This window comes from Prosopis cineraria, unplaced genomic scaffold (genome assembly GCF_029017545.1).
Source record: "Prosopis cineraria cultivar Desert tree isolate PC_DT_omini unplaced genomic scaffold, ASM2901754v1 PC1059, whole genome shotgun sequence".
In the NCBI taxonomy this organism is placed as follows: domain Eukaryota; kingdom Viridiplantae; phylum Streptophyta; class Magnoliopsida; order Fabales; family Fabaceae; genus Prosopis; species Prosopis cineraria.
Window position 1 is genome coordinate 10,566 of NW_026556384.1, and position 26,535 is coordinate 37,100.

The window sequence follows — 26,535 nt, forward strand, 5'->3', positions numbered from 1 at the left end:
GGCATCAGTTAATATATATATATATATATGTGTAATAGAGATAAAGTTAAAACATCAATAAATTTTTAAACACGGTTAATAAAGTTTAAATTTTTCTAACTCCAGTAAAATATATAAAAAATAAAATCGGATGAGTGAAGTGTATAATAAGCTAAACTTGTCACCAACAATATTGACCAATGCATGTCTTGAAAGGTATAACAATAGATTTTGTTACACGGAGCCCATGACTCGGTATCACATGCCATGCCTAGTTTTAAGAGTGATATATATATATATATATATATATATATATATATATATATAAGAGTAATAGTTTTGACCAATGCATGCCTTGAAAAGTCATTTAAGTAATTATTCACACACTTATGTCATATTAATTAGTATTTTATTATTTGTTTATGGCCTGAATCAACAACTCTTTTATCAAAAGAAACTTTTCACAAGAGCTCAGCTATTTTTGTAATTTCATCTAAAAAAAATTGTCAATTACAACCCACAATTTACAACTTTATGTTAATTTTTATTGTTTAGTTCTCAAAAAAGTTTAAACTTTGCACTTTGCATCTTAATGCTGGACTTGTGAGAAGGAAATTAAAACACTTTGCATCTTAATATCACTTTGCACTTTGCATCTTAAAGCACTTTGAGTTTATTCCAACCTTCCCAGAGTTTATTTTGAAGGAAGAATCTTTATCTCCTTTTTCCGCCTTTTAACAAAAATGAATCTTATGAAAAAAAAAAAAACAATATTTCATTCACAAGCATAGGATTAGGATCAGACACAATAATAATAATAACAATAATAATAATAATAATAAATAACAATGAGATTCGGCTAAGGTGGGATGTGGACTTGGATCTCATGGAATATGGATTTCGATTGGTTAAATATTACCTTCTCATTTCTTAGTTTAGTGGACTTCAAGCTCAGCCTATGATTTGTTGGCTTCTTTTTTTTTTTTAAATACAATTACTCAATATTCATGAACAGTTGAGTGAGATTATATTGGCAGCAAAGCTCTCCCAACATGTATTTAATATAGTTGCATATTCAGAATTTGAACTTGAGACTATTAGTCAAGTTACCGTAACCTCTTACTATTTAAATTATGTACTTGTTGTTCATGATTTGTTAGCTTTACTATGTCAACATTATCCTCCAATATTTCTCTGTAAGTTATAGTATTCTAGGTCTTTATTTTGACTAATTTGATTGATAACTTGTGGGCACTTTTTTTTTTAATCGATCCGTGGGCACTTCTTTAAAATATATGTTTCTCATCGAGAATTTAATTAATATTATACACTTAGAGCTTGAATTTAAGAATATTATCATCTCTTTAATATACATATATACATATATATTTATATTTCTATTTAACATAAGAATAGCAACTTCGCATATTTATATTTCTATACTATATATATTGATGATATATTTTGCTATATTATATTAATATAGAAAAATATAAATTTTTTAAGTTATATTAAAAGAGAATTTTTTAAGTTGAGACTTGACTCAGCTAAATTTAAGATTAATCAATGGTATCATAATATTAATTATAAGCGATGTTATTAATTTTTTATTATGATTCTTTTCTTTTATCTCTTATTAAATATATAAAATTTTATTGAATTTTAAAGTGGTTGTACATCACCTTTTCACTATTAAAAGTTTGAAATTAACCTCCAAAACATTTAATTTTTTTTTACCACAGATTCTTTTATATTATTTTTTAATTATTTTACTAATAGAAATTGCCATGTCTTATTAAGAAAATGCATGTAATAACATATGTGACATCTAATATAAGCTAATAGTAACTTCATAAAAATTTTATCCATGCTTTTGTTTTTATTATTAGCTTATATCAGTTGCCCACGAACTGTCATGTTTTTTTTTTTTTTTTCAATATGATATGACAATTTTTGTTAGTAATGGGGGAGTTTGTGGCAAAAAAAATAAAATTAAATGTTAATAAGATTAATTTTAAACTTTTAAAGGTAAGTGAATTCCATGCAATTACTTCAAAATTTATGAAATTTTTTGTATATTTTAACCTTAAATTTTTAGACATAATTAACAAATTTTAAAATTGTTATTAATTTCAACAAGGCACGTTAAAAATAATTTAAAAATAAGATAGGATGAATGAAGTATATAACAAGTTAAACTCCTCACCAACCTTGATCAATGCATGTACTGAAAAAGTATTTCCACCTGTCCTATTTAGAGAGAAAATAATTTTTTAATCATATTTATCAATCTTCTTGTTAAATTTTTAGTGCAAATTTTTTTGTTTGACTAAGTAATATTTAGATAAACTAAGTGCATTACGTTATTTATAGTCTGTCCAATTAAAATATTCTAAATAATTTAAATAAAATTTTATATAATATTTTTTAATTGATTTTATTTTTATAACAAAATACATATTCAATTTTTTTTACTTTCTTTGTCTCTACTATAATTAATATCAGAATTAATTTATATTTAATATCATGTTTTTATCGAATAAATTACAAATAACGTGGTGTATTTGGCTTACCTAAATATTTTTCCCATTTGACCTCCATTGGATGCAAGAAAAAAATATGTTATTAAAAAATATATATATTTAATAAGGATAATATTAAAAAATTATTAATTTTTTAAATAGAGTTAATAAATTTTAAATTTTATCTTGATTTAAAAAAATATTAAAAATACTTATAAATAAAATAACAATAGATTTTGTTACACGGAACCCATGACTTCGCATCGCATGCTTCATGTCTAGTTTTAAGAATCATAGTTTGATCAATGCATGCCTTGAAAAGTCTTTTAATTATCATTCATACTCTTTAGTCATATCAAATAGTATTTTATTACTTGTTCATGGCCTGAATCAATCAATGGTTCTTGCTACCAAAAGGGTCTTTTCACAAGCGGTCGGAAGTATTTGTCAATTCAGTTTTTTTTTTTAAAAAAAATGTGTTAATTTTTTATTGTATACTCCCTCCGATTTCATTTATAAATCTCATTTTAAAGGGTTCATTTGGTCCCATTTATAAATTATTGTGCATTTTTTTTAGGTAATATTGAAGAGATATTTTTAAAATTATCCTTCATTAAAGAGAAAAGATAACAGGACATTACTTTTTAAATTTATTATATAGGGACATGTTTGAAATTTTATTTACTTTTATTTCTTATACTTTTATTGTACTAGTATTGATGAGGTTGGCAAAAATAACTTATAAATAAGACCGGAGGGAGTAGTTCTCAAAAAGTTTAAACTTTACACTTGGCATCTTAATGTTGGACTTGTTCGAAGGAAATTATTAAAGCACTTTAAGTTTATTCCAGCCTTCCCTGAGTTTATTTTCTGGGAAGAATCTTTATCTCCTTTTTCCGCCATTTAAAAAAAATGAATCTTAAAAAAAAAAAAACAATATTTCATTCACAAGCATGGTATTGGGATCTGATACAATCTTGAATGCTAAGTTATTTCAACACTGGAAGTCACTGCTAAAATTGTTCATGCCGTTTAAAAAAAAAAAAAAAAACAGAGAGATGGAATATTAAATAATTAAGGAAATTCCACTTGAGGAATTTTCTAAATTAAACTATTTAACCAAAATGACCTTTGGGATTGCAAAGTTTTCATTTCTTGTCTTGAATAATAATTTTTCAATACATTTAACTTCAGTCTTTTGAGTTTTAGAATAATTTCAAAATCAAGGCACACATATATATTCTTAGTTCTATTCAAACAATATACATCTATTCAATTTTTAAAACAAATATATTTTTCCTTGAATTTTACTAAAATATGAAAAAATGTTTTTTTACATCTATATACAAATATTAAATAAATCCCATTTTCATTTCAGAAAATATGAAAATTTCCTTAAAAAATTGAGTTTTTTAAATTAAATAATTCTGATTTTTATTTTTAAATTATATACAATCATTATTCAAAAGTGTAATGTAAAATATTTGTAATTGTAACTTAATTGAGAGAGATGTGTGTACTATTTCACTCATTTGATTAATTTGTAGAAATTTATGTATTTTCTAATTTTTTAAACAATTGGGAAATTTTTTAAAATTAAAAGAGGAGAAAACTGTTGTTGATTAGTCAATGACTTGAGGGTTTTATTTATTTATTTATTGTTTTTCATGGTTGCATGACTTCGGACTTTTGTCCTAAAAGCTTGTTATTGCGATAGCCGTTTACGAAAATTGATTTCCTTGCTCATTCTTGAGATAAAATCTAAATCATTTAAATTTTTAATTTAGATAATCGAGATTTAAAATATTATTATTAAATATTATATTTATTAAAATAAAATTATAAAATAATTTTAATAAATTTTTTATTTTTAATTTAGTCTAGATTTAATTTAAAAAGTTCAATTTAATATTAAATTTTTTACAATTGATGTATATTGATTATTTAGATTTATTCTACACAATCATTTAGATAATTAATATACATTAATTATAAAAATTTTAATTTAATATTAAATTAAACCTACTAAATTAAATCTAGATAAGATTAAAGATAAAAAATATATTAAAATTATTTTATAAATTTTTATTTTAATAAATATAATATATAATAATACATTAAATCTGAACTATCTGACTTAAAATTTGAATAATTTAGATCTAATCTTAAGGATGAGCAAACCCTTAAATGAGCATGGAAACTAGAGCCCCATTTACGCCATAGCCAGAATAATCCAGCAATAAAAGGGAAGGCCATAGCTAGAGCCTAGAAACGTGTACGCAAGTTAGATGCAATATTTTGAGATGTAAGCATCAAAATAAAATTTAAATTATGTAAATTCGCGAAAAACCTTTGAATTAAGACTGTAATTTAATAAATAATAAGGGCTAATCAATCAACTAAATGTTTCTGGAAAATTTTAGAAAAGTTGTAAGGAGACAACATGATGCGTTCAAAAGAAAAGTAAAGCAAAAGATGAACCAATCTGCACATGCTAATCATTTAAAGGATACTTTTTATCATTGATTGAAAGACTATTTTAAATTTTTCAAGGGAAAATAAGACCTGCAAGGAATGTTTCAAGGAAATAATCTTGTAATAAAATAATGTGACTTAATAAAAAAACTAGTTTTTATTTTTTACCTGTGCACTGCACGAGTGTTGAATAATGAGAAAAAATATTAATATCTTTTCAAATTATTTTGAAAAAGTTCAGTTTAATTCAAAGTTTTCAAATAGTTAAATTCAATGAAAGGAGGATAAATAAAGTGGTATAGGGAACTTAAAGAGAAACCTGGAAAATAACTTTTAAAGAAACATTAGAGTGTGGATATTATCTAAACGAAATGAGAAGTTTAAAAATCAAAACATAAAAAATGAAAAAAATTATTTTTATCTCTAAATTTATAAAACAAAAGAGACAATGTTATGTGTATGATTCAATTCTTTCCACCAGTTAAACCAAAACGTTCTGATATCCCTTTGCATGTTTCAAGTTAAATGAACAATCAAAAATATTTTTGGGCCAAGTCCATCTTGAATTGGACTGACACATGTTCTAGAAGATAGGCCTATGGGAAGCCATAGTCCAAAGGCTTGTTAGTCATAAAGTCCTCTGTTTTGTATTAAAAAAAAAAAAAAAGAAACAGTCGTAAGTTTTTGGACGCCAGCCAGAAAAAAAAAAAAAAATACGCAGTACATTGGAAGCCACTCTGTATCAGAGCCAGGTTTCGATCCTGGGACCTGTGGGTTATGGGCCCACCACGCTTCCGCTGCGCCACTCTGATTTGTTGAAATAAGAAGCAATCAAATATTTAAATTGTCTACATGTCTTGAACTACAAAGCAAATTAAAAAAACAAAGAAGAGACTGAACACAAATTTGGAATTGATAAAGATCGGAGAGGTCCACTCAAAAAATAAATAAATAAATTGAAGATTGATTATTTTGGTTGAATGAATGACAAATTAATATAAAAATAAAGAGCTTCTTAAAGAAAACACACGAGACCAAAAGATTCTTAAAATAAATAGCCTCATAATTTCCACCTTCACATTTAAATCAGTGTTGATGGTGGTGGTCGCCGATGGTGTTAATGGGATTGTAGGTAGTTTCTAGTGATAAAATATAATGATATTTTTTTTTAAAAAAAAGGGGTGTGAAGACATAATATGCTTTAACTTCCTTATTTCAAAAATAAGAAACGATCCTATCTTAATTTAATTAATGCACCAAATTATTTATACCCTGTATATGTATATAGAATGGCATATGCTTTTGAGTTCATGCGGTAAACATGTATTTTTTTTTTATTAAGATTTACATATGCCATTCAGTGGGAAATTGTTGGAAATAAAATTTTAACATATGAGGGCCACACATGTAAATATTTATAATGTGTGGCTATTATTTCATTAAGCCTGGATAAAGTGATGTGTTTAAATTGAAGTTTTATAACGCTCAGGGGTGTACTTGTTATGTAATTAAAGTGTAGAAATTAGAGTGACATTTATAATTTATTAAAGAGCCAAATTGTAAATATCACAAATTTAAATTTATGGATAAGAGTCGTGGTTACTGGATCGCGGATCAATTGGAATGTTCTCTATTCCTCTTCTTGAAAACATTCAGAAATTTTGTTTGTCCAAAAAAAACGCTCGTCCATGAATTCAAATATCGAATTAAAGCATTGGATTAATGCATACTTTCATGTTTTATCACGAAAATTGACATAGGACTGGTCGTGTGGATTTTCTAGATTTGACTATGAAATCTATCCATTCTTCTCTTTCTTCAAATCTGACATGATTGAAAATCGCTTTTCAAGAAAAAAAATAAGACCAGCAAGAAATGTTTCAAGAAAATAACTTTATAATAAAAAAATGTAACTTAGGAAAAATTTGGATAATATATAAACGGAATGAGAGTTTTAAAAATTAAAACATAAAAAATAAAAAAATGATTTTTTTGTCTAGAATTTAAATAAAAAAAGAAGCAATGTTATGTGTATGCATGGATTATGGATATATAAAATTCTAATGTGAAAGAAAAAATATTAATAATAACTGGAAAGGGAAGATATAGCTTGCAATGATATAATAGAGTTAAAAAAATGCTCCTTGCCAACAAAGTTTCAACGCTCTCAAGGTTCAATATTTTTTGGCAAAAAAAAGAGTTTAATAATTTGTCCTACGATGCTTGTTTCTTATTTTGAGTATTTAATCTTGAACTTTGAGATAATTATTTAATAAACTTGTCTCCTTTTAAAATTATTTAAGTTTGAGTCTCTCGTTGAACCAGTGAGATAATTTCTCATTAAAGAAGTGAGACATCGCGTATATAAAAAATTTAGGCAAGCCATCAACTCGGATGAGAGTCATACCACGTGAATTTAAACATCTACTTTTTTACCTAGACGAACTCTTACCTCTTAAGATCATATAATGCACAAATATACACAATTCAAGCATGCATTTACTCAAAAATCAAGCATGTATCATCTCATCATTGTATCCAATTACATACATGATAATCATATATTATAGACAATCAAATCGTTAAACTCCACTACCAAACTCAGTGAACTTCATATTTTTGAATAGTCATTAAACTCTCTAAACATATACTCCTCACATTTCACAAATTCAAGGATCATTGAACTTCTCAATATTATGCAAATTCATTAACTTCTCATAATAAGCAATCATAGAACTCCTCACACGATCATGTCACAAGAAATCCTCACACATGTCTCAAGGAAGTTTTGCATATAACATATCGTTGAGTTTTTGCAAACATCGGCATAGTGGATTTTCTTAAATGTTTGATACCAACTTTCAATTCATTTAATTTTATACATTTCAATTATTATCATAAATCAATGAATTAATTAACACACAAAAGTATAAGGTAAAATTCTCCCACTTACCTCAAATCTTTAAGAGGTTAAAGATTTCACCCATCAAATACTCACTTCTAAAGCTTCTAAGAAGCTTGAATGGTGCTAAGGTGATTACTCTACAAACATTTACAATATAATTCATTAATATCCACATTTGGGCTAATTTTTACTATTAACTCAACATTTCTTCACTCTCAATATTCATTCTTTACTCTTATGAAATTACACATAGGGTTTCTTGGTTTCTTCTAACTCTCCTTAACACCATTAAGCTTTTTAATGGCCATTAATGAAACTACATTGTCCCCAAATAACATATTTATGAAAAATTTTATATATTAAATGTTTTCCAACCATCAATCATCATAAATCCATAAATACCAAGTTTTATTAGCTTAATCTACTCTCATTAACTTTATTTAAGTCAATGAATTCAAACCCATAACCTAATGGATCGAAAATCATAATTATTAATCGAACCTTGACTTTCATCATCAAGAAAAATGGAAGAAGTAAGTAGATTTAAACTTAGAGATCTTACCTCTAATGTTTTAAGACTTCAAGTCACTCTAAAACTTTGAATCTTCTAAACCTTAGCATAGCTCTTCAGTTGCTCCTTCACACCCCTTTGTTTTTCTCTCTCTTCTTTTGCTTTATTTTGTAATCATTTTTCAGAAAAAAGTAACCATACGTCATGGCAGACCCACAATGTGTTGCAATGCATAGCTCAGAGAGGGCCTCCTCAGGCGTGTTAACACAGAGGTGCCATGGTGGCCTAGTCCACAAGTTGTGATATATGACACAGAAGCCTTTTAATTTCTCTTGCTCTTTTCATTCTCGGGTGATTCTACTTCCTTTGGATCTGTGTTTAGGGCTAGAGAGGTAACCAAACACGTCCATTAAGTCTTTCTAGCCACATACTTTTCTAATAAACTTAATTAGTTTAATCAGGCTTAAATATTTCAATTTAAAATTTAAGGATGTTATAGCTCTAAAGGTAATGGAGGGAATATGATATTTTAATAAACTTAATTTTTTAAAAATTTAAATAGTATGGTTGAAAAAAGTAGCGTGTAAGACCTACCACTAAAAAATATTAGTAGGGTTTACATTTATAAATTTTAAAAATTTAAATAAGGTGTAAAATAATAAGATTTTTATATTTTGAGAGATCATTTAGGATTTTATACTAACAATTAACGGTGAATACAAAATTTTTAGTAAAATAATATGTGCTAGATATACAAAGAATTTTTTATATGTATGAGGTATTTTTTGAGGGATTGAATGTTCAAAAATATAATAATTTTTAGACTTTTAAGGTGTAATCATTACCTTTTTTTCAAAAGTGCCTCTATTAAATAAATCACTTTATATTTATTTTAGGGTGAAACACCCTATTAAATAAAAATAAATATGAAAAAATAAGATTAGTTTAAAGATAAGTAATCACCTTATTAAGGTTAAAATTTAGTTAAAAGTCTTACATTTTTAAATGAAGAGAGTATTTATTATTAACACAGGGTCACAAATCAAAATAGTTTGTATGAGTATATATAAAATAAGTTTTTGTTTATATTCTTCAAATGCATAAGGAATAAAAACCTATTATTATATTATTTATATGTAAAATTTAATTATAATTTGAACACCCATAAAAAATATTGATGTAGTTATGTGCCTCAAGTTTAAGTAACAAAAATTATGAGCTACAAATTAAGTATATAATGTTAATGAATTTATCTTCCACTATACACCTAATCTTTTCTTTATAATCATTATATTACTTGCAATGTTAACATGTATGATTGATAAATGGTGAATTATTTTCTTGATTTATAACCATTATAATTATGATTTATAAATAATATTATCACATAAATTGTAGTACAATTCATTATAGCATATTTTTTATTTTCTTTAAGGTGATGTATGGGCAACACATTTTGAAAATGAATAAGCTAGATTATATTTTAAATTGCAAAATGTGAGAAATTTTAAAAAATAATGATACTTTTTAATATGTATAAGAGTAACACATTACAAAATAGAAGCCATTTCTTGTAAGTATTATCCCATTAAAAGTTTAGTCTCATACTTGTCGATTGTAGGGATATCTTAAGAAAACCTTAAATTTTAATTTACATGAGATAATACACTCTAAAATAAAATAATTTATTATTTATATTGTTAATATGTATGAACATAAAATTTTTTAAAATAAAATATTCTTTAGATTTTAATTTGTACAAATTAATAAATTATAAAGTAAAATATGTTATCATTCCTTTTATTTTGTTAGAATTATAAAGACTTCTTCTTTATTTTTAAAACTTACACTTTAGTCTCATTAATCAAGATTATAAAATTTAAATAAACATAAACATGATCTATATTGATTAATTTATCTCTTATTTCATTAATTTTTTTTTGGCAGAAACATGTTTAAAATATTATTTTAATAATTTACTTCCTTTATTAAAAAATATGAGGCATTTTTTAAGAGGTTATTTTTTAAGAGTTGAATGTTAAAAAAAGATAAAGTATTTTTAGTGTTTAAAGATATAACCAATGATTTTTTTTTTTTCAAAAATGTCCATAATGAATAAATTATTTTATATTTATTTAGAGTGAAACATCCAATTTTAAAGACAAGTAACCATTTTATTTGAGTTGAAATTCAATTAAAAATGTTTTATATTTTTTCAAATGATGGAGTATACATTTAATTTTTTAAAAAAACACTAAATAAATTAGTTTTATGACTAATAAATTTAAAATATGAATAAAAATTTAAATAATATATCAAAAATAATAATTATCAATTAATGATTAAATGGGTGAAAATAAAAACTTAAAGTAGAAGATATATTTATATATTGTAACTTTTAACTATTAATTTTAAAAGGGATTAGTATAAATTTTAAAAATAAAATTATTTATAATTAAGATAAAATAAAAGAAAAAATAATATATTTTACTTTCAAGATATTAAAATTATTTTTTAATATTTATATGTATTTTTATTCTCAACACGTGGCATAAATTCAGTTTCACATCAAGCCAAGATGGTACTCTTTCAAATGGAATTCTTTTTTTTTTTCCCAATTAATTGCGTATTTTTTAAGTTTGGTTGTTATTGACAACATACAATTAAACAAATTGTTTTGTTTTCATATATTAATCTAAAAAAAAATTGAAATAAATCAAACAATTTCAACCATCCTATTTTACGAAATTAACAATTTGAATAAAATAATTTTGAATAATTTCAGCGACACACATACTAAAAAAAGAAAAAAAAATACAAAGCCTGAACCAATGTTTTAAAATCTAGATAACATGTTAAACTGAAAAGGTAAGTGACTCTTAATTTTTATGCTTCAACAGGTTAGATCAACAATCAAACTGATATCATAATAATTAAATAAAACATAATATTAAATGTTTATTTAATATATAAGGAATAAATTCACAAGATGTTTAATTGTTAATAAAACAACACAACATTGTGATAATCCTACAACATTATAAATTATAATTTTATGTGTCAAAATATATGTAGACTTTGGTTAAATCAGGCACTCAAACATATTTATAATTGCACATATAAGTGTCAATATCTTTCATGAAAAATGGGCTCATCTTTTTGTAAAAAAAAAAAATGGTCTCATGCCATATATAGGTGAGGGTGAAAAAATGATTTTTTTTTTATAATAATGAAGTTTGTTTTTGGTAAGGTCTAATTTTTATTTTTTATTTTTAAGCCTTTTCTTATATTAAGTTTAAACTTATCCAATTTTTTAAAAATCAATCTAATTTCTTCCTTAACTCTGATTTTCAGTTCAACAATAGCTTAATTGTAGTTCAATTCAAATCAACCATGAAAATGATTTTTTTATCCAAATCAAGTCATTAATAGTTTTAGTCGATAGTCCAACTAGTTTGGTTCTTAAAACAATTGCTTAACTGGAGTAGTCCGAGTACTAACATATCTTTAAGGGCCAAGCCTAATTTTTTTGGCAAATATTTCTATTTTTCTAGGCCTAGTTCTAAAAAATATAGGATCTTAATGGGAAGTTCAAAAAGCTCAATTTATATAAGCACTTTTGATTATAGTTATTTTATATTGATAATTGGGCTTGATAATGCTTAAATTTGATTCAATCAAATAATCATATCTAGCAATTTTTTTTTTTGTTGCAAAAAGCTAGCATGCCATTTCAAAATCAGAATAAAAGTCTAGAGAACAAGATTCATAGTGCAGAAAAGACAGCAAATAGCAAAAAACAAAAACAACATAACAAGAAGGAAAACAACAACATCAGTCAGCTTCAATCTCTGATGTTGAGGGCTCGCAAACAATTGAAGGTGATTTAACAGTCATGGCATCCTTAGTTAGTAGACAGGACAAAGAAAGTGATGGTGATGACATCCTTCTATTAGACTCACAACCTTTAGAGCAATAGTTGCAATGAAGTTAGCGGCATAATTACCTTTGTTTGGAACAAAGGCTGTAGAAAACTCGGCTTTAGAAGCTACAAAACTAATGATAGCTTCAATAATGTTTCTACACCTCTAGTCTCCAAGATCAGGTTGACCTTTTTGAATGCAGGAGACTAGTAAAAGAAAGTCACTTTCAAAAATCACTTTGTTGCAACTTAGATCAATAACCAAAAGCATAGCCGTTTAAGACTATTAAGTGCTAAAGCTTCGATCAAGGAGGCAAAGATAGATTTCGTTTTATCAGTAAGTCCCGCAAAAAGGCACCAACATCATATTTACCCATTACCCTTGGTAATGCAAGAGAGAGTTTGTTTGTTTGTTTTTTTAGTTGTGAGGAAGCTTATTCTTTATACTTGTATAAAAAAAATTAAAAAAATTAATTTTTTAATCTTTTAATTTTTAATTCACTTATAACTTAGTTCCTTAATTATGACTTATTGTGACTTAATTTTTCAACTATAACTCACCTATGACTCAGTTCCTCAACTTTTGAATTACTTATAAATTAATCCTTAAACTTTTGTTAATTTTTTTCATATTAGCTTATATCTCATATCAATGAGCAAGTGGAAGATATTTTAAAATAATATATGAGCTTTTTTTATCCCTCATATTTGATAAGAAATTTTTTTTAAAAAATTAAAAAATAAGGATCGAGTTATAGGTGAATCAAAAGTTGAGAGATTGAGTTGCAGCGAGTTATAGTTGAGAGATTGAGTCACAATGAGTCATAATTGAGGAATTGAGTTACAAGTGAGTTAAAAGTTGAAGGATTAAAAGATTATTTTTTTTAAAAAATTTAACATGAATGGCGTTGATATGGATTACTATATTAAATCAAATTATCTCAATATCAATTTTTTGGACCTCAAATAAAATATTAATAATAAAAAAATTAAAAATTCATCAACCGCCAATTTATTCGCCGGTAAAAAGAGGGGGAAATAAAAAAATATCGCCAGCTCACAGCGTCAAGCCCGCCAACCAGTCGCAACGCGCCACAACATTGCAAACCAGCAAATAGCAACGTCCGAGTGCATTCCTCGTCAATCCCACGCCAAGCACAAGCCTTGCCTAGCATGTTCATGATCTCGTCCATTGCCATGTTCTTCCATTGACCATCAACGATTGGGGTTTGGGTTCTCTTGTTCCCCCTCGTTGTGTTATATCGTCGATAATGCGTTTTCGTTGCTACATCGATTCCATTTACCGGTACTGTCACTGCACTTTCTTCAACTCCCCTTGTCGATGTATCTGTTGCTGTTACTGTTGCTCTTAGGAGATATTGTGGTTGTCGTCGGATTTACTTGTACATATAAGTTTTGTTTCTTCAATCTGAGAAGAATTCGACAATTTGGGGGATTAAGGATCGGTTTTGTTTTGGGCTTTTGATGGACATATTCCATTCGCAATCAAATTTGTCTCTTGGCTTTTCTTCTCATGCTTCGCCGCCTCAACGGACCCAGATAACCGGCGATTCCATCTCTCTTCAGCTCGACTCAAGCTTTTGTGATCCCTCGCTCCCGATTCCTCCGGTTCCGCTTCAGTTGTTGGAGCCGCTGACGGATAATCACAAAGCGGAGAATGGGAACTCGGCGGTAGAGTCCAATGAAGATGAAGATAAGAAGGTCGAAGAGTTTCGTATCCTCGGGCATTCGATGTGCTTGAAGAGGCGAAGAGATAGCGAATCATCCTCATCGTCTTCCATTTCTTCCAAGTGGGTTTCGTTGGACCCCAATCTCGAGGCGCGGAGAGCGGCTGTTCGATCATGGGGTAATCAATCCCTACAAGTTGCGGACCCTGACATTTATGAGATAATGGAGAATGAGAAAATAAGGCAGTATAAAGGGATTGAATTGATAGCTTCGGAGAATTTTGTGTGTCGATCTGTGATGGAAGCACTTGGAAGCCATTTGACGAATAAATATTCAGAGGGAATGCCGGGTGCGCGATATTATGGAGGGAATCAATATATTGATGCGATTGAAACGCTCTCTTGTGAACGCGCATTGGCAGCATTCAATCTGGACCCTAAAAGTTGGGGCGTGAATGTGCAACCTTATTCATGTACCTCTGCGAATTTTTCTGTATACACGGGATTGTTGTCGCCTGGTGATCGTATCATGGGGTTGGATACGCCATCCGGAGGGAACACTAGTCATGGTTACTATACTCCAAACGGAAAGAAAGTTTCAGGGGCGTCAATATTCTTTGGGAGTTTACCATACAAGGTGAATCCTCAAACGGGTTATATTGATTACGATAAACTAGAGGAAAAGGCGCTTGATTTTCGTCCTAAGATACTTATTTGTGGTGGGAGCTCATATCCTCGAGAGTGGGATTATGCCAGATTTAGGAATATTGCAGATAAATGTGGAGCCGTGTTAATGTGCGATATGGCCCAGATTAGTGGGCTTATTGCAACCAAGGTATGAAATTCTTTACTCCCGGTAGTTTAGTATTGAATTATTGGCTGTACTTTGTTGACGATTACATTGGAAAGTTCATTCGCACTGTCTTCTTGCATTGCAAATTAAATCTTCTTTTTGACTGCATCATAGCATAATGGTAGATTGGTAGTGGCTGCTTGCATTGTTGGTACTGGTGGTAGTTCCTAGTTACTCTTTTTAACCATCTGCCCTTCCACCTGATCCCTCTTTTGTGAACAGTAAAGATAGTAGAGAATGCAGAGGAAGTTATCCTTTTGTGCACTATTGGCAGTTATTAATCTTGTGGCAGTGAAAGAAAGTGCTTCTCCCAAGCTATTAGTGTTATGCCTCCATTCTTGGATTGGCTAGAATTTATAACTGAATTTGGTGTTGAATGAAGTAAAAAATTAATTAGTGAAAACAGGGGATATAAAGATCCGCTAACCAACAGCTGTCAAAGAATGGAAGTGTGACAAAGGATCTCTTCAATCATGGTTCAATTCTACAGAGGACACTATTTAGAAGTTTGGGCATTCCATTCTAAACAAAGGCACCTAAGGACAAACAATATGGGTTGGGTGTAATCCTTCACAACATGGCAAATTAAGGTTCAAAACCTTGCCAGGAGAAGTGCCTACATTTAATTGTTGATTGTGTCTCGAATATGATTGCCTCTAATAGGAGAATATTTGTGCAGAAGCAAAAAAAAAAAAAAAAAAAAGGCACCTATGGATGGCATACTATCCATAAATTAACTTTATCCTTATTCCAGCCAAATTGTTGAGCTCAATCAATACAAACTGCTCTGTGTTTTTAAGGGTATCCTAAGGTTCACCAAAAATGTCAAAAAAGCCTACTTAGAGTGCAACTTGCTGCCTGATGCCATTAAATTTGTAGCTGCTCTAAGAGTGTCAAGTTTGAAAGGAAGTCCATATTAAATAAGTGTACAAAATTAAGATAAAGGCAATCAGCTTGCGAATTAATAATATGAATTTGATTATGTAAATATATGATTACATGTCAATAGTCTCTGCATGCAATTTCTGTTATTCATTCTGTTTTCTTGTGCTGAAAGTGACAATAATTGTTTTATTATCTCTTATCTGAGTTTCTACATTGGCAATTTAAGTGTGTGACCTACATAATTAACTAAGCTACAACAGAAATTGGCGTAAGATTCTATATGAATTTTTATTATTATTTTTTAAATATGAAAAAGAGCTTTGTCAGAGGGAAGCAACATCACGAATGATGAGGAAAACAAATCTTTATGAAAGAAATGTGCTTTATAAAACAGAAGAGTCTCCTTTGAAATTTGGGAACCATCTTCATCCCAAATTATAAAAAAGATTGTGGCAGATTCAGAATTAGGCATACGCTTGACATATCAGCTAACAATATTATGGATTCAGTTTCATTAAATTGCACCAATGTAAAGTGTACAGTATATAATCAAAATTTTGACAATAAAATTTAGAATCCAGAATATCTGATTCCTATATTCCGTTGAAAAGTGTTTTTTGAATCCAAATTTGGTATTGATTCTAATGTTTAAGCTGATATAAGATCTATTTCTATATAAAGTAAAAAGTAAACTTCCTGTGAGTGTATATTGGCTTGCCTAATTCCATTTTTGTCTTGCACTATAAACTAGTAGTAGTTGCACTTTCAACGTTGAAGAGATACTTATCAATTTGGCTTTGTGTTCTTTTCAGGAATGTGTGAGTCCTTTTGACTATTGTGATATTGTTACTTCAACAACTCACAAAAGTCTTCGAGGCCCCAGGGGGGGCATAATTTTTTATAGGAAGGGTACCAAACCAAGGAAGAGAGGGATACTTGTAAGTCAGGGATATGAAAGCGAACAATATGACCTTGAAGAAAAGATAAACTTTTCTGTTTTCCCATCCTTGCAAGGGGGCCCACACAATAACCATATTGCTGCTCTTGCCATAGCTTTAAAACAAGTGGCTACTCCTGAGTACAAGGCCTACATGCAGCAAGTGAAGAGAAATGCCCAAGCTTTATCATCTGCTTTATTGAGAAGAAAATGCCGCCTAGTAACACGGGGTACAGACAACCATCTAGTACTTTGGGATTTAAGGCCTTTAGGATTGACAGGTATGTCATATGATTGTCTCCTACATATATTTTGAAAATATTTTGTTAGTTATGTCAGTTAAGTCTATACATGCATGTTATCAGTACTTGATTTGATTTCTTGTTTACTTGCGTTATAACTTTTGATGCGGCACACCATGGAATATTGCATTTCTGTCTTGTTATTTAATATTGCAGCGATTTAAGGTTTGTGACTTTCATTTTGTTTATCTTTCATTAAAGGCTTTCACAAATAGGATGATGCCACTTTCCTGTTCATTTAGTTCTCGGTTGCCTCTTTGACTGAAATACCCATTTATTATATGTGCCTATTGGTTAATGGTTATTTTGTATTTTAAACGAGGATAGTTTATAAATCATCAATATCAGATATAAAAAGTGTTGGGAGTTGTGTGAACAGTGGGGCTAATATTTGCATTGGGCCCACTCTAATTTACTGGAAAACAGATGTTGGTACTTCTGGTGCCTCACACCTCAGGCTACCATCTGAACACCGTTGAGGCATTGTATTGGTGCCCTAACCCACCTAATTTCTTTGGCATTACAGTTATGTGATTGCTTTTTTGGCATGTAGTTGAGGATGCTTGGATCTAGATGAATCAATTTGCTTATTTAATTATGAAATTGTTGCTTGCACTTGTCTAGAAGTGTTATTAGACTTTCTCACATGGAGCTATTTTTTTGTCCCTTTTGTTGATTTGTTGATTGCTCCTCTCTGTATGATTTTATCAACAATTTGTTAATTCGGAAACTTTTTGTGTTTATTAATTGGGACAAGACCTAAGCATATTTTATTTGTCTTTTCAGGTAAATTTTATGAGAAGATATGCGAGATGTGTCATATTACTTTGAATAAAATTGCTATCTTTGGTGATAATGGAGCTATAACTCCTGGAGGTGTAAGGATAGGTGTGTGATTATTTATTTCATTAAATTTTTTAGTCTTCTCTTATGCTTGGTGTATAGTCATACATTCTTACAGCTTTATCGTGTCTTACTCAGGTACCCCTGCCATGACTTCAAGAGGATGTCTGGAGACTGATTTTGAAATGATCGCTGAATTTCTGTATAGAGCTGCAAAAATCGCCAATATAGTGCAGAGAGATTATGGGAAGTTGCAGAAGGCTGTCTTAAAAGATCTTGAGAGCAACAAGGACGTTGTTGAGCTCCAAGCACGGGTTGAGGCCTTTGCAGCTCAATTTGCAATGCCAGGTTTTGACATTTGAACATGGAAACGTATGGGGATGGAGAGCTCCTTGGCATTTTAGGCTGCTCTTAGGTTATGATGCATAATGTGGTACAGACAGTACACAGAGCAGTGTACTACTGTTGAGGATGTTTTCAATAATCAAGCATCTTTTCACCATGGAGGAACCTTGTCTGCCGATGGCACTGACAGCATATTGACTATTTCAAATGTTGGGAAAGGGCCTCTTGACCAACCAACCGAAGTCCATAATAAGAGTTGATATTGCAAGGTCAGATGCCTTGAATTTTCTACCCGGTCTTTGATCCTGGAATTTATGTTATCCTATCATACCTTCTCAACATTATTGTCTTTATGGATAACTTTATTGTCAGTTTTAGCAGTTTATCATTTCATACTTTGTTTAAGTTGTCAAATACATAGATAAAGATGTAAATAAGCGATTTTGAGTAATTTTCTTGGGTAAAATTTACACAAGTCAGTCTAATCTTTTTCAACAATTTACACAAGTCAGTTGGTCTCCTTATGAATAAAGCTCTAATTTTTTTATGCTAGTTGGAATAAAATAATTACACTTTTCAAGGTGCCTTTTTAATCATTTTAGTTTTGTTGTCGAAGTGGGCTGGACTGATTCAGTAAGGGGAAATTAGAGTAATTTTTTTTCAACTTGCCACCTGTTAGGGGTAGTGGAAATGACCCTGTTGTATTAAAAACTTGGCAATTTGCCTATTTGATCCATTTTTTTCTGGTAACCTTTGTCCCCCACAGGTTTTGGGATTAGTTTTAGCAATACATGTCCCAAATCTTTTATTTTAACAAGTTGGAATTCTTGTTTAGGAAAAGGCAACAAATCTCTTTGACCCAAAGAAATCTTTTGTGGTAGTGTAAACTGATCAATTTGACTTTTTTCTTCGGTTATTTGTATATGTGTGTGTGTGTGTGTGTGTGTTAATTTCATGTGGCATCCTGTGACGGGACCATGTTCTGACTGATGGGAAAAAATTGAGGTAGTAAACTGCAGTCGACGCAAAAAATGTAGTCAAGATGTTATAGTATATTGGTATTGGTATATATTCGTAAAATGCTGTGATGATATTGAAACTTGATGTTTGCTTATATAATGTTGTGATCATATTGTAGGCAAGGTGATTTGAGTTTAGAAGTGAAATAGACCATTACCGAGAGACTGACTTGTTAGTTCATATTATTAGATTTTGATTCAAGAGAAACCTCCCATATTGAACTAGAACTTTTCAGAGTTCAGTACACCAATAATTTTCAGTTGGAGGTTCATCATCATAAATAAATTCTCTATATTCATGCATTTATGTATTTGTAGAGATGTGACGCAAAACAATATGATTGAGTCAATTCTTTCTTTATGTTTATCATCTCTCTCTATTTGTTGGTCTGTTTTCCTTCCAAATGCACTATATGTGTTTATTTTTGTGAATGTAGAGGATTCTGATTGGATTCCTCAAATCACAACAACAAGAAGAAGAAGCCTTATACCACTAGCCCACTAGGTGATTGGGTATAAGAGATGAGGTGCTGTGTTAGTATAGGGATGTTCCCACTTCAATTCAAGTTCCTAATTTGTGTGACTCTTCATTCTAGGATTTTGCATTGTGATTTTGCTTTCTTGAGCCAATTAATTCAGATGCCAGAGTCACACCGTTTCAAGTTGCAATGGTGAATTTTGTTTGGAAGGAGCAGCCAGTGATTTTCCTCCCTCTGTAGTCATCAATGATGCAAGCAGTTCCTTCCTCCAGCCTCTACATTTTGAGAAATGAAAAAAGACTTGGTTGCTGCTTGGTACATGTTTGCTGGAGTGGATTCCAGATTGCGATTCTTTAGAAATGTCATCCCAAAGCTTGTTAAAATTTGTTTGGTCCTTCATACACACACACAGTGAAGATGCTGAGGTTGTGAATTAATTTAATGCAAGTCTCATCTTAAATATCCTAATTGAGCAGACTGGGTTGGACTAACCAGTGCAACTGGTCTATAGCTCATCGGACCCTAAAATGTATTATAAGAGAAAAGGGATCAAGAGCCAACAAAAATGTGGTTCCATTTCTCTAACAAACAGTTGTTCAGTTGCAATTGAATTACCTGTTTTCTTGTGGCATAGACTTTAAAAAATGCCTTCTACTATTTACATTTTGCATATAGTGCAATTTGCCATGGATTTTTTTATTTGGTTGTCGTTAAAATGTAGATTGGTGATATGTTAGTTGTGAGAGTGAGACTCATGAATGGTGTAACAACTAGAACACGCGGGCGCGCGAGCAAACACACAAGGGATTGAAAGGTAATTTCACGTGCGCGAGAATAGAAATATTCAAAGCATGATATTGAATCGGGTTAATCTAACTAATTGAATTAGCAAATCATTGGCATTGATCGGTTGAATGAAATGCTTTATTTATATGATGGATCTGATTATGATTTGATTATAATTTTGATTATTAATTTTTGAATCAATGTCTCAATCAGTTTATGGCCGATCTGATTTTTCAGTACCTTATTTCAAGGATAATTATTTTATACACCATAGGAGGAATATCCACGTACACAGCTTGAGCATCTTGATGATGAATGATGTAATATTCTGAGTTTAGTGATCAATTCAAGATTTTTTAACATTGTTAACATCTAATTATCAGTTAGAGACTTGATGAAAGAGACGATCTATTAATAAAAAAAAAAATTATATGTTAATCCAAAAAAAGCAATGATCTCTTCCCATTAAAAAGAGAGTTCAGTGGGCTTCTAGATATCACTGCATCACCAATGTTGTAGACTTATTCTGCAAATTAATAATAATAATACTAATAATAATGATAATGATAATATATTAACATATAGTATGAAATTCACAGGCATCAAAGACCAATCTTGAGAAACACTCCCGCCATGTTGAAGTTGGATAGTGTTGCATCCGAACAAGGAGAATATCTTTATCCTCCACAACTTTATTTATAACAGAATTTGGTTGATTCAGTAATTTCCAATTTGAGGCATTAGATTCTTTGGACGCTGAAAGCAACACATGCATCCAATAATATCTATCATCATCCATTTTGTAATCAACAAACAGTCTTCAAGCATTTGTCTTTGTTTCAGGGTACTGCATTGGATTCTTACTCATCTTTCTCACTTTCTTTTGCTTAACTTCACATTCTTGCTTTCATCTTCTTCACCACTACTCATGTATTTTTTTTTTTTTTTGCTATCTTACAAATTTGTTTTTTTTTTTTTTTGATTTTGAAAACTTGGAGGTATTACCATCTCTTGCTCAGAGTAATTGAAACTCTTGCTATATGAGACTATTATTATCAATGATAGCTTCATGGATACCTCGAGAATGCTTTTAATATATTTATTTAAATATGATTGCATATTTTAAGATTCAAACTCAAAATTTATGATAAGTTGATTTAATTCCCTCAACTAGTTGAACCTAGCTAGTGCCCCTAGGTTCAAAGTTGATATATGATTGGTACAAATTAAGTTGTTATTTATATAAAATTAACTTGTTATTTACACACTCCTTCCCTTCAATATAATAAGGCACTTTTTTAAAATACCATGTTAAAAAATATAAATTATGATTAGCGCAAGTCAAGGTACCATTAATATGGTTTTTTTTTTCAAAAATAGCCTTAATTAGATGATGTAATTAATAAAAATAGCCTTAATTTTTTCATTGAGACACCTTATGAAATAAAAATAAACTTGAAAAGAGTATGTAATTTTAAATATAATTAACTAACTCATTGTGGGTATAATTCAATTAATTATAATATTCAATGGAGGGAGTAAATCAGACTTAACACCTGTGCAATGCATGGAAATTTAGGACAATAATTTACTACTTTTCTATTTATTTGGTATCCAATTCAAATTATAAGATGGCGTTTTAAGGTGTGGCGTCTTGAAAAGTAATATTATGATAAAAGTTATATGAACGAAATTAGACTCAAGAAAATTAGAAAAAAAACTCCCAAAAATAAAAGTGAAATAACAAAACCGCTGATGGAAAAATTAGAAAGAATAATATTGAAAAATGGCCAGAGGATCCAAGGATGTGTTAAAAAGTATTAATTGATATCCATCCATCCAATTTGTTTTAAGAAAAATATGATAACAGTGGGATTCACTAATAGCAAAGAAAAGGGAAAATCACAACCAAAGACCTTGGAGAAACATATTCACAATTAAGAACCAATAAATGAATAAATTCTGATTTAACATTGAAATCTCCAAGTTTCTAACTGTAATTAATTGTGATTGTCGAAATATGCAATTGTCCCTAACTGTATTCTGGATAAATTATAAGGAAATTATTTTTTTATTAAAATGTGATGAAGTATGTTATTTTGTAAATAGTGGCTTGTTCACTAGATTTATATACGTGATTCTATCAATGAAAATTGCTTTCTTTTGAATTTGTCACTATAAGAATTGTTTCTTGTTGAAATGAAATGGAGTTGTTATTTTGCAAATGATGACTTGTTTACTATATGAATGAATACACTTAGTTTTATCAATAAAAATGGCTTTATTTTGAACTTGTTATTATAGGAATTATTTCTTATTAAAATGAATTAGAGTGTTATTATTTTGCAAATGTGACTTGATTACCACATATATACACTTGGTTTTGTCAATAGAAATGACTTTATTTTGGACTTGTTACTATGAGAATTATTTCTTAGTAAATAAAACAGAGTGTTGTTATTTTATAAATGGTGACTTATTCGTAACATGAATATATTTAGTTATGTCAATAGAAACGGCTTTAAACACTCGGGGCAATAACACATTTTCACAATTATAATTAATTACAGTTAAAACCCTAAGTACTAGGGTATTAAATCAGAATTATTGGCTCTCAGCAGTGAATATGTTTTTTCTAGGGTCCTTGGTTATGATTTTCCCCAAAGAATAACAAAGCTATAGAGGAAGAAAAGGTTTAGGAAAAATGACAGTCAACTCTAAAAAAATTCAATTAATAATAACTAAGTTTTTCATAAATTTTTTTAAAAATAAATTATAAATATTAGTTCAAACAGTTCAAATATAAATTTCTGTTACTATCTAAAAAATTACATTTAATATTTAAATACTTATTTATAATTAAAACTCTAAATTTGTAATTATTTTGATTGATGTTGTAAACTTAGTTTTTAAAAAAATTGTCGGGAACGGAATTATTATTAGTTTAAGTGTCTAGGACACAACTGTCATTCTCGTAAAAGTTTGGAAGGACAAAACGAGAATGACACTGTTCATATATTGTTTATTATTATCCAAATTTTAGATATAAGATTGAGATTGATGATTAACTTATTATTTATATAAATTAAATATAGAAATCCAAGTTGTTATTTACCAGAAGTCAAATCAATATTTCCTTATAATTAATTGGTTATTTATCGAAACCCAAGTTCTATCTACATAATATTTAATTGTTATTTACATAAAATTAGTATGTTATTTTGTACCAAAAAAATTAATATGTTATTTTTATACACTCAAGTTGTTATTTACTGAAATTCAATATTTTTATTTACTAATATAATTAAGTTGTTATTTATAGATGTCCAAAATATTTATCTTTATTTTGAAAATTAGTCATTACTCATATATAATATTTTATAATATATTGTTAAAATGCATCAATCGTCCACTCTTTGGTTAATTTTTTTAAAAACAAGTGGTCTTGGATTCTATTTCTATCATGCCATCATGACCACTTTTTTCCATAATTAATTAGTCATTAGTGTTACCCAAAGGAAAAAAAAAAAACAACTATTCACTAGAGTTACAAGTAGTGATTAGACCCACTGGGTTGGTTTAGCACAATTTGATAAATTAAAATTTAAATTTTCATTAAAAATATATTCATATTTAGTGCTTAATAAAACTTTAAACTTGAAGTTTGTGTGACAATCAATAGTGTTTAATGATTGGTGTAATCGTAAACGACCAGAGTTTCGCTAATTGGCAATAAATGGTTAGGCTAATTATTTTTTTGTTTTTGTTTTACTTCATAGATATTTATGCATTCATTTCATGAACTTTTATTGTATTTATCATATCTTCAGTATGATTCTCCACTAATCTTATCTCTTCACTTCTCCATATTTTTATTTGCAACATATTTATCTATTGACTACCAACCCGCTTGCACTTTGTAGTAATAGAACATAATAAAATGGAAAATGAATATTTTATAAAAAAAACTGAAATAGTAACTAAAAGAACAGAAAATGGAGCAAATTAAAACAAATAAATGAGATAAAAAAAAATAAAAATGATTGTTAAGCAATTTTTTTTTCTCCTTGTTATCTTCGTCTCAGTCTACATATAACTAGACATGTCCAAAAGCTTCTTCCTTCCTTGCACTATTTCATCAACCAAATCATCAGTCTGTCCTGCAATGGATCAACCCCACATCTCAACATCCCAATCCAGCTCTTCAACTTCTCAACTTTCTCTTCAATCTCAAATCCTTCACGTCCCTCTCTTGTTCTCTCCAATGCTTCCTTCAATTCCTCCATGGCAATCCTCGCTTGCTGAAACTCGAACAGCAAAATCCCACTTTGTCCTTCGTTCTGTTCTATCTCTTCTCCCACTTTTTGCTCCAGTCTAGCCATTGAATCCATCACCCACATTCGAATCCTGAGTGTTCTTCCGTGTCGCGTTGTTGAAAGAAGGAGGCAGACCAGCAGTAAGCGAGCCCAGAAAGAAGAATCAGCAGAAGCAATGAACTTACACTCCTCATTGCGTGAAGAACACCCTCGAAACCCACTGAAACCGTTTAATTTTGATTCCATTGGGATGTTCTGGTTCAGGCACAGAGACAATGGTTGAATTCTTGTTTCCATTAAGCTCTTGTTTTCCTCTTCCAGTACTAGAATTTCCCTCTGGTATATGTTTATTGAGCGGATAAAACCTGTTTGTGAAAATACCCATGAAAAAATTCTTGAGTAATATACTGTTTGGTTCTTAAAAAAAAAAAAAAACCTGGTGCGAGATTTATTTCTCAATGAATTATTTTAAAAACATCAAATATATCACTGTATAATATAAAATTTATACAAATGCTCTTAACTTTTTCCTTCAGAGTCTGTAAAATGTGAGGAAAACATGTTCAACAAGGCTGTAAGGGGTATATCTTTAACCAAATGATGAAATTTTATAAATTTCTTTGGCCTGATGCAAGTTAAGAAAATTTCTTGAGTAAATATGTAGTTCAGTTCTTGAAAAGAATACGTGATCTTTGACTTATTTCTCTGTATGAATTGTGTCTTTAACATTTGTAACTCACTAGTAGGGTGTAACCATTAGCAGGTGTACCTTTAAGAAAGTGATGTTTTTTTCATAAATTTTTTTGACTTGATGCAAGTTAAGATAAAAAGGACAAGAGAATGAAACAGGACCATTTTTCAAAACCAAAGCATTCATGGCGTCCTCCGGGGTATGATATCTGAAATGAATCTCTGTATATTACTAACCTGACGTGAAATCTCTGGAGTGAGATGCTGGTAGGTATCCAGTGAGGAAGCAACAGTGGAGGCAGCTGAACAGCAATTTTCCATTCCAGAAATGGCAGATTTCATGACATGACAAGCATCCCAGAGCCTTGAGCTTTCATCCATGTATTCATCCAACCATTTTCCTCCACCTGGTAAGCGAAGCTTTTGTACCAAAACTGTTAACTGTGAATGAAAGGATCGGAGAGATGAGAGCACCTCTGAGAGGAATTGAACTGACATGAAGTTATGGGAAATGAAGGATTGGTGAAGCTCATCGAGTCCTTGTGCAAGAAAGTTGTAGAAACCATTGACAGAAGAGGGGTTACATGAAGAACCCATCAGTATTATCGAGGGTAGGACAATATAGAAGTTAAAAAAAAAAAAAAACAGGAGAGAGAGGGTCTAGCGGGGAAGAAAAGTGACGAAGATTGATGGGTGTATATATATATATATAATTGGAAGGTTAAAGAATCAAAGAATTTGGTAGCTTAATAGCAGAGGTTTTCCATGGGGAAATCAAGATGCTGCTGGGTGCAATCATGGGTGTTTCCTGTACAGTGGAGGGGATGATTGAGAATCTGCTGTTTTTATTGTGAAACGGGCTGGCTGTATCCTGGTAAAGTGAGGCAAAGAGAAAACAAAAGAAAAAGAAGTGTCTTAGAGAGATAAGTCATGGGGAAAAAAGATGTGCAGAATGAAAACTAAAATGTTTTTTTCCCCCTCCCTTTGTAGTTAATTATTCCTTCAGCTTCAAGGACTGACTCAGTTGGGTAAAAATGGCACGAAGGAAAATGAACATTCATGAAGCTCTTTTAAATAG

At 29.7% G+C, this 26,535-nt stretch overlaps 3 protein-coding genes and 1 non-coding gene across 6 annotated transcripts; 1 reads left to right on the forward strand and 3 right to left on the reverse strand.

The window, feature by feature from the left end:
- Positions 1-5,716: 5,716 nt before the first annotated feature.
- On the reverse strand, positions 5,717-5,788 carry TRNAM-CAU (transfer RNA methionine (anticodon CAU)). The gene has a single exon. It is a non-coding gene; the product is annotated as a tRNA-Met (tRNA).
- Positions 5,789-13,337: 7,549 nt separating this feature from the next.
- On the forward strand, positions 13,338-20,291 carry LOC129299159 (serine hydroxymethyltransferase 6-like). Of its 3 annotated transcripts, none has more exons than XR_008590502.1 (5): positions 13,338-14,837; positions 16,553-16,958; positions 17,766-17,867; positions 17,961-18,436; positions 19,624-20,291. XR_008590502.1 is itself a non-coding variant. In XM_054937613.1 (4 exons), exons 1-4 carry the CDS (start codon positions 13,800-13,802, stop codon positions 18,182-18,184), a joined length of 1,770 nt encoding a protein of 589 aa, XP_054793588.1. In that variant the 5' UTR covers positions 13,338-13,799; the 3' UTR covers positions 18,185-18,747. The 3 variants fall into 3 exon arrangements, 1 of the variants encoding a protein (XP_054793588.1); XR_008590503.1 differs by having other exon boundaries at positions 19,783-20,291; XM_054937613.1 differs by lacking the exon at positions 19,624-20,291 and having other exon boundaries at positions 17,961-18,747.
- Positions 20,292-24,581: 4,290 nt separating this feature from the next.
- LOC129299157 (uncharacterized) lies at positions 24,582-25,644 on the reverse strand. The gene is made up of 2 exons (XM_054937611.1): positions 25,620-25,644; positions 24,582-25,132 (listed from the first exon to the last, which is right to left on the reverse strand). The coding sequence occupies exons 1-2, from the start codon at positions 25,642-25,644 to the stop codon at positions 24,582-24,584; spliced, it is 576 nt and encodes a 191-aa protein (XP_054793586.1).
- On the reverse strand, positions 25,641-26,468 carry LOC129299158 (uncharacterized). Its single transcript, XM_054937612.1, has one exon. It carries the CDS (start codon positions 26,052-26,054, stop codon positions 25,641-25,643), a length of 414 nt encoding a protein of 137 aa, XP_054793587.1. The 5' UTR covers positions 26,055-26,468.
- Positions 26,469-26,535: the final 67 nt, after the last annotated feature.

Coding starts and splice junctions, on each gene's coding strand:
- LOC129299158 (XM_054937612.1), bottom strand. CDS start 26,054: ATGGGTTCTTCATGTAACCCCTCTTCTGTCAATGGTTTCTACAACTTT.
- LOC129299157 (XM_054937611.1), bottom strand. CDS start 25,644: ATGAATGCTTTGGTTTTGAAAAATG. Junction 25,133..25,619: donor TGCTTTGGTTTTGAAAAATG/GTCCTGTTTCAT, acceptor TTTCACAAACAG/GTTTTATCCGCTCAATAAAC.
- LOC129299159 (XM_054937613.1), top strand. CDS start 13,800: ATGGACATATTCCATTCGCAATCAAATTTGTCTCTTGGCTTTTCTTCT. Junction 14,838..16,552: donor GTGGGCTTATTGCAACCAAG/GTATGAAATTCT, acceptor TGTTCTTTTCAG/GAATGTGTGAGTCCTTTTGA. Junction 17,868..17,960: donor TCCTGGAGGTGTAAGGATAG/GTGTGTGATTAT, acceptor TGTCTTACTCAG/GTACCCCTGCCATGACTTCA.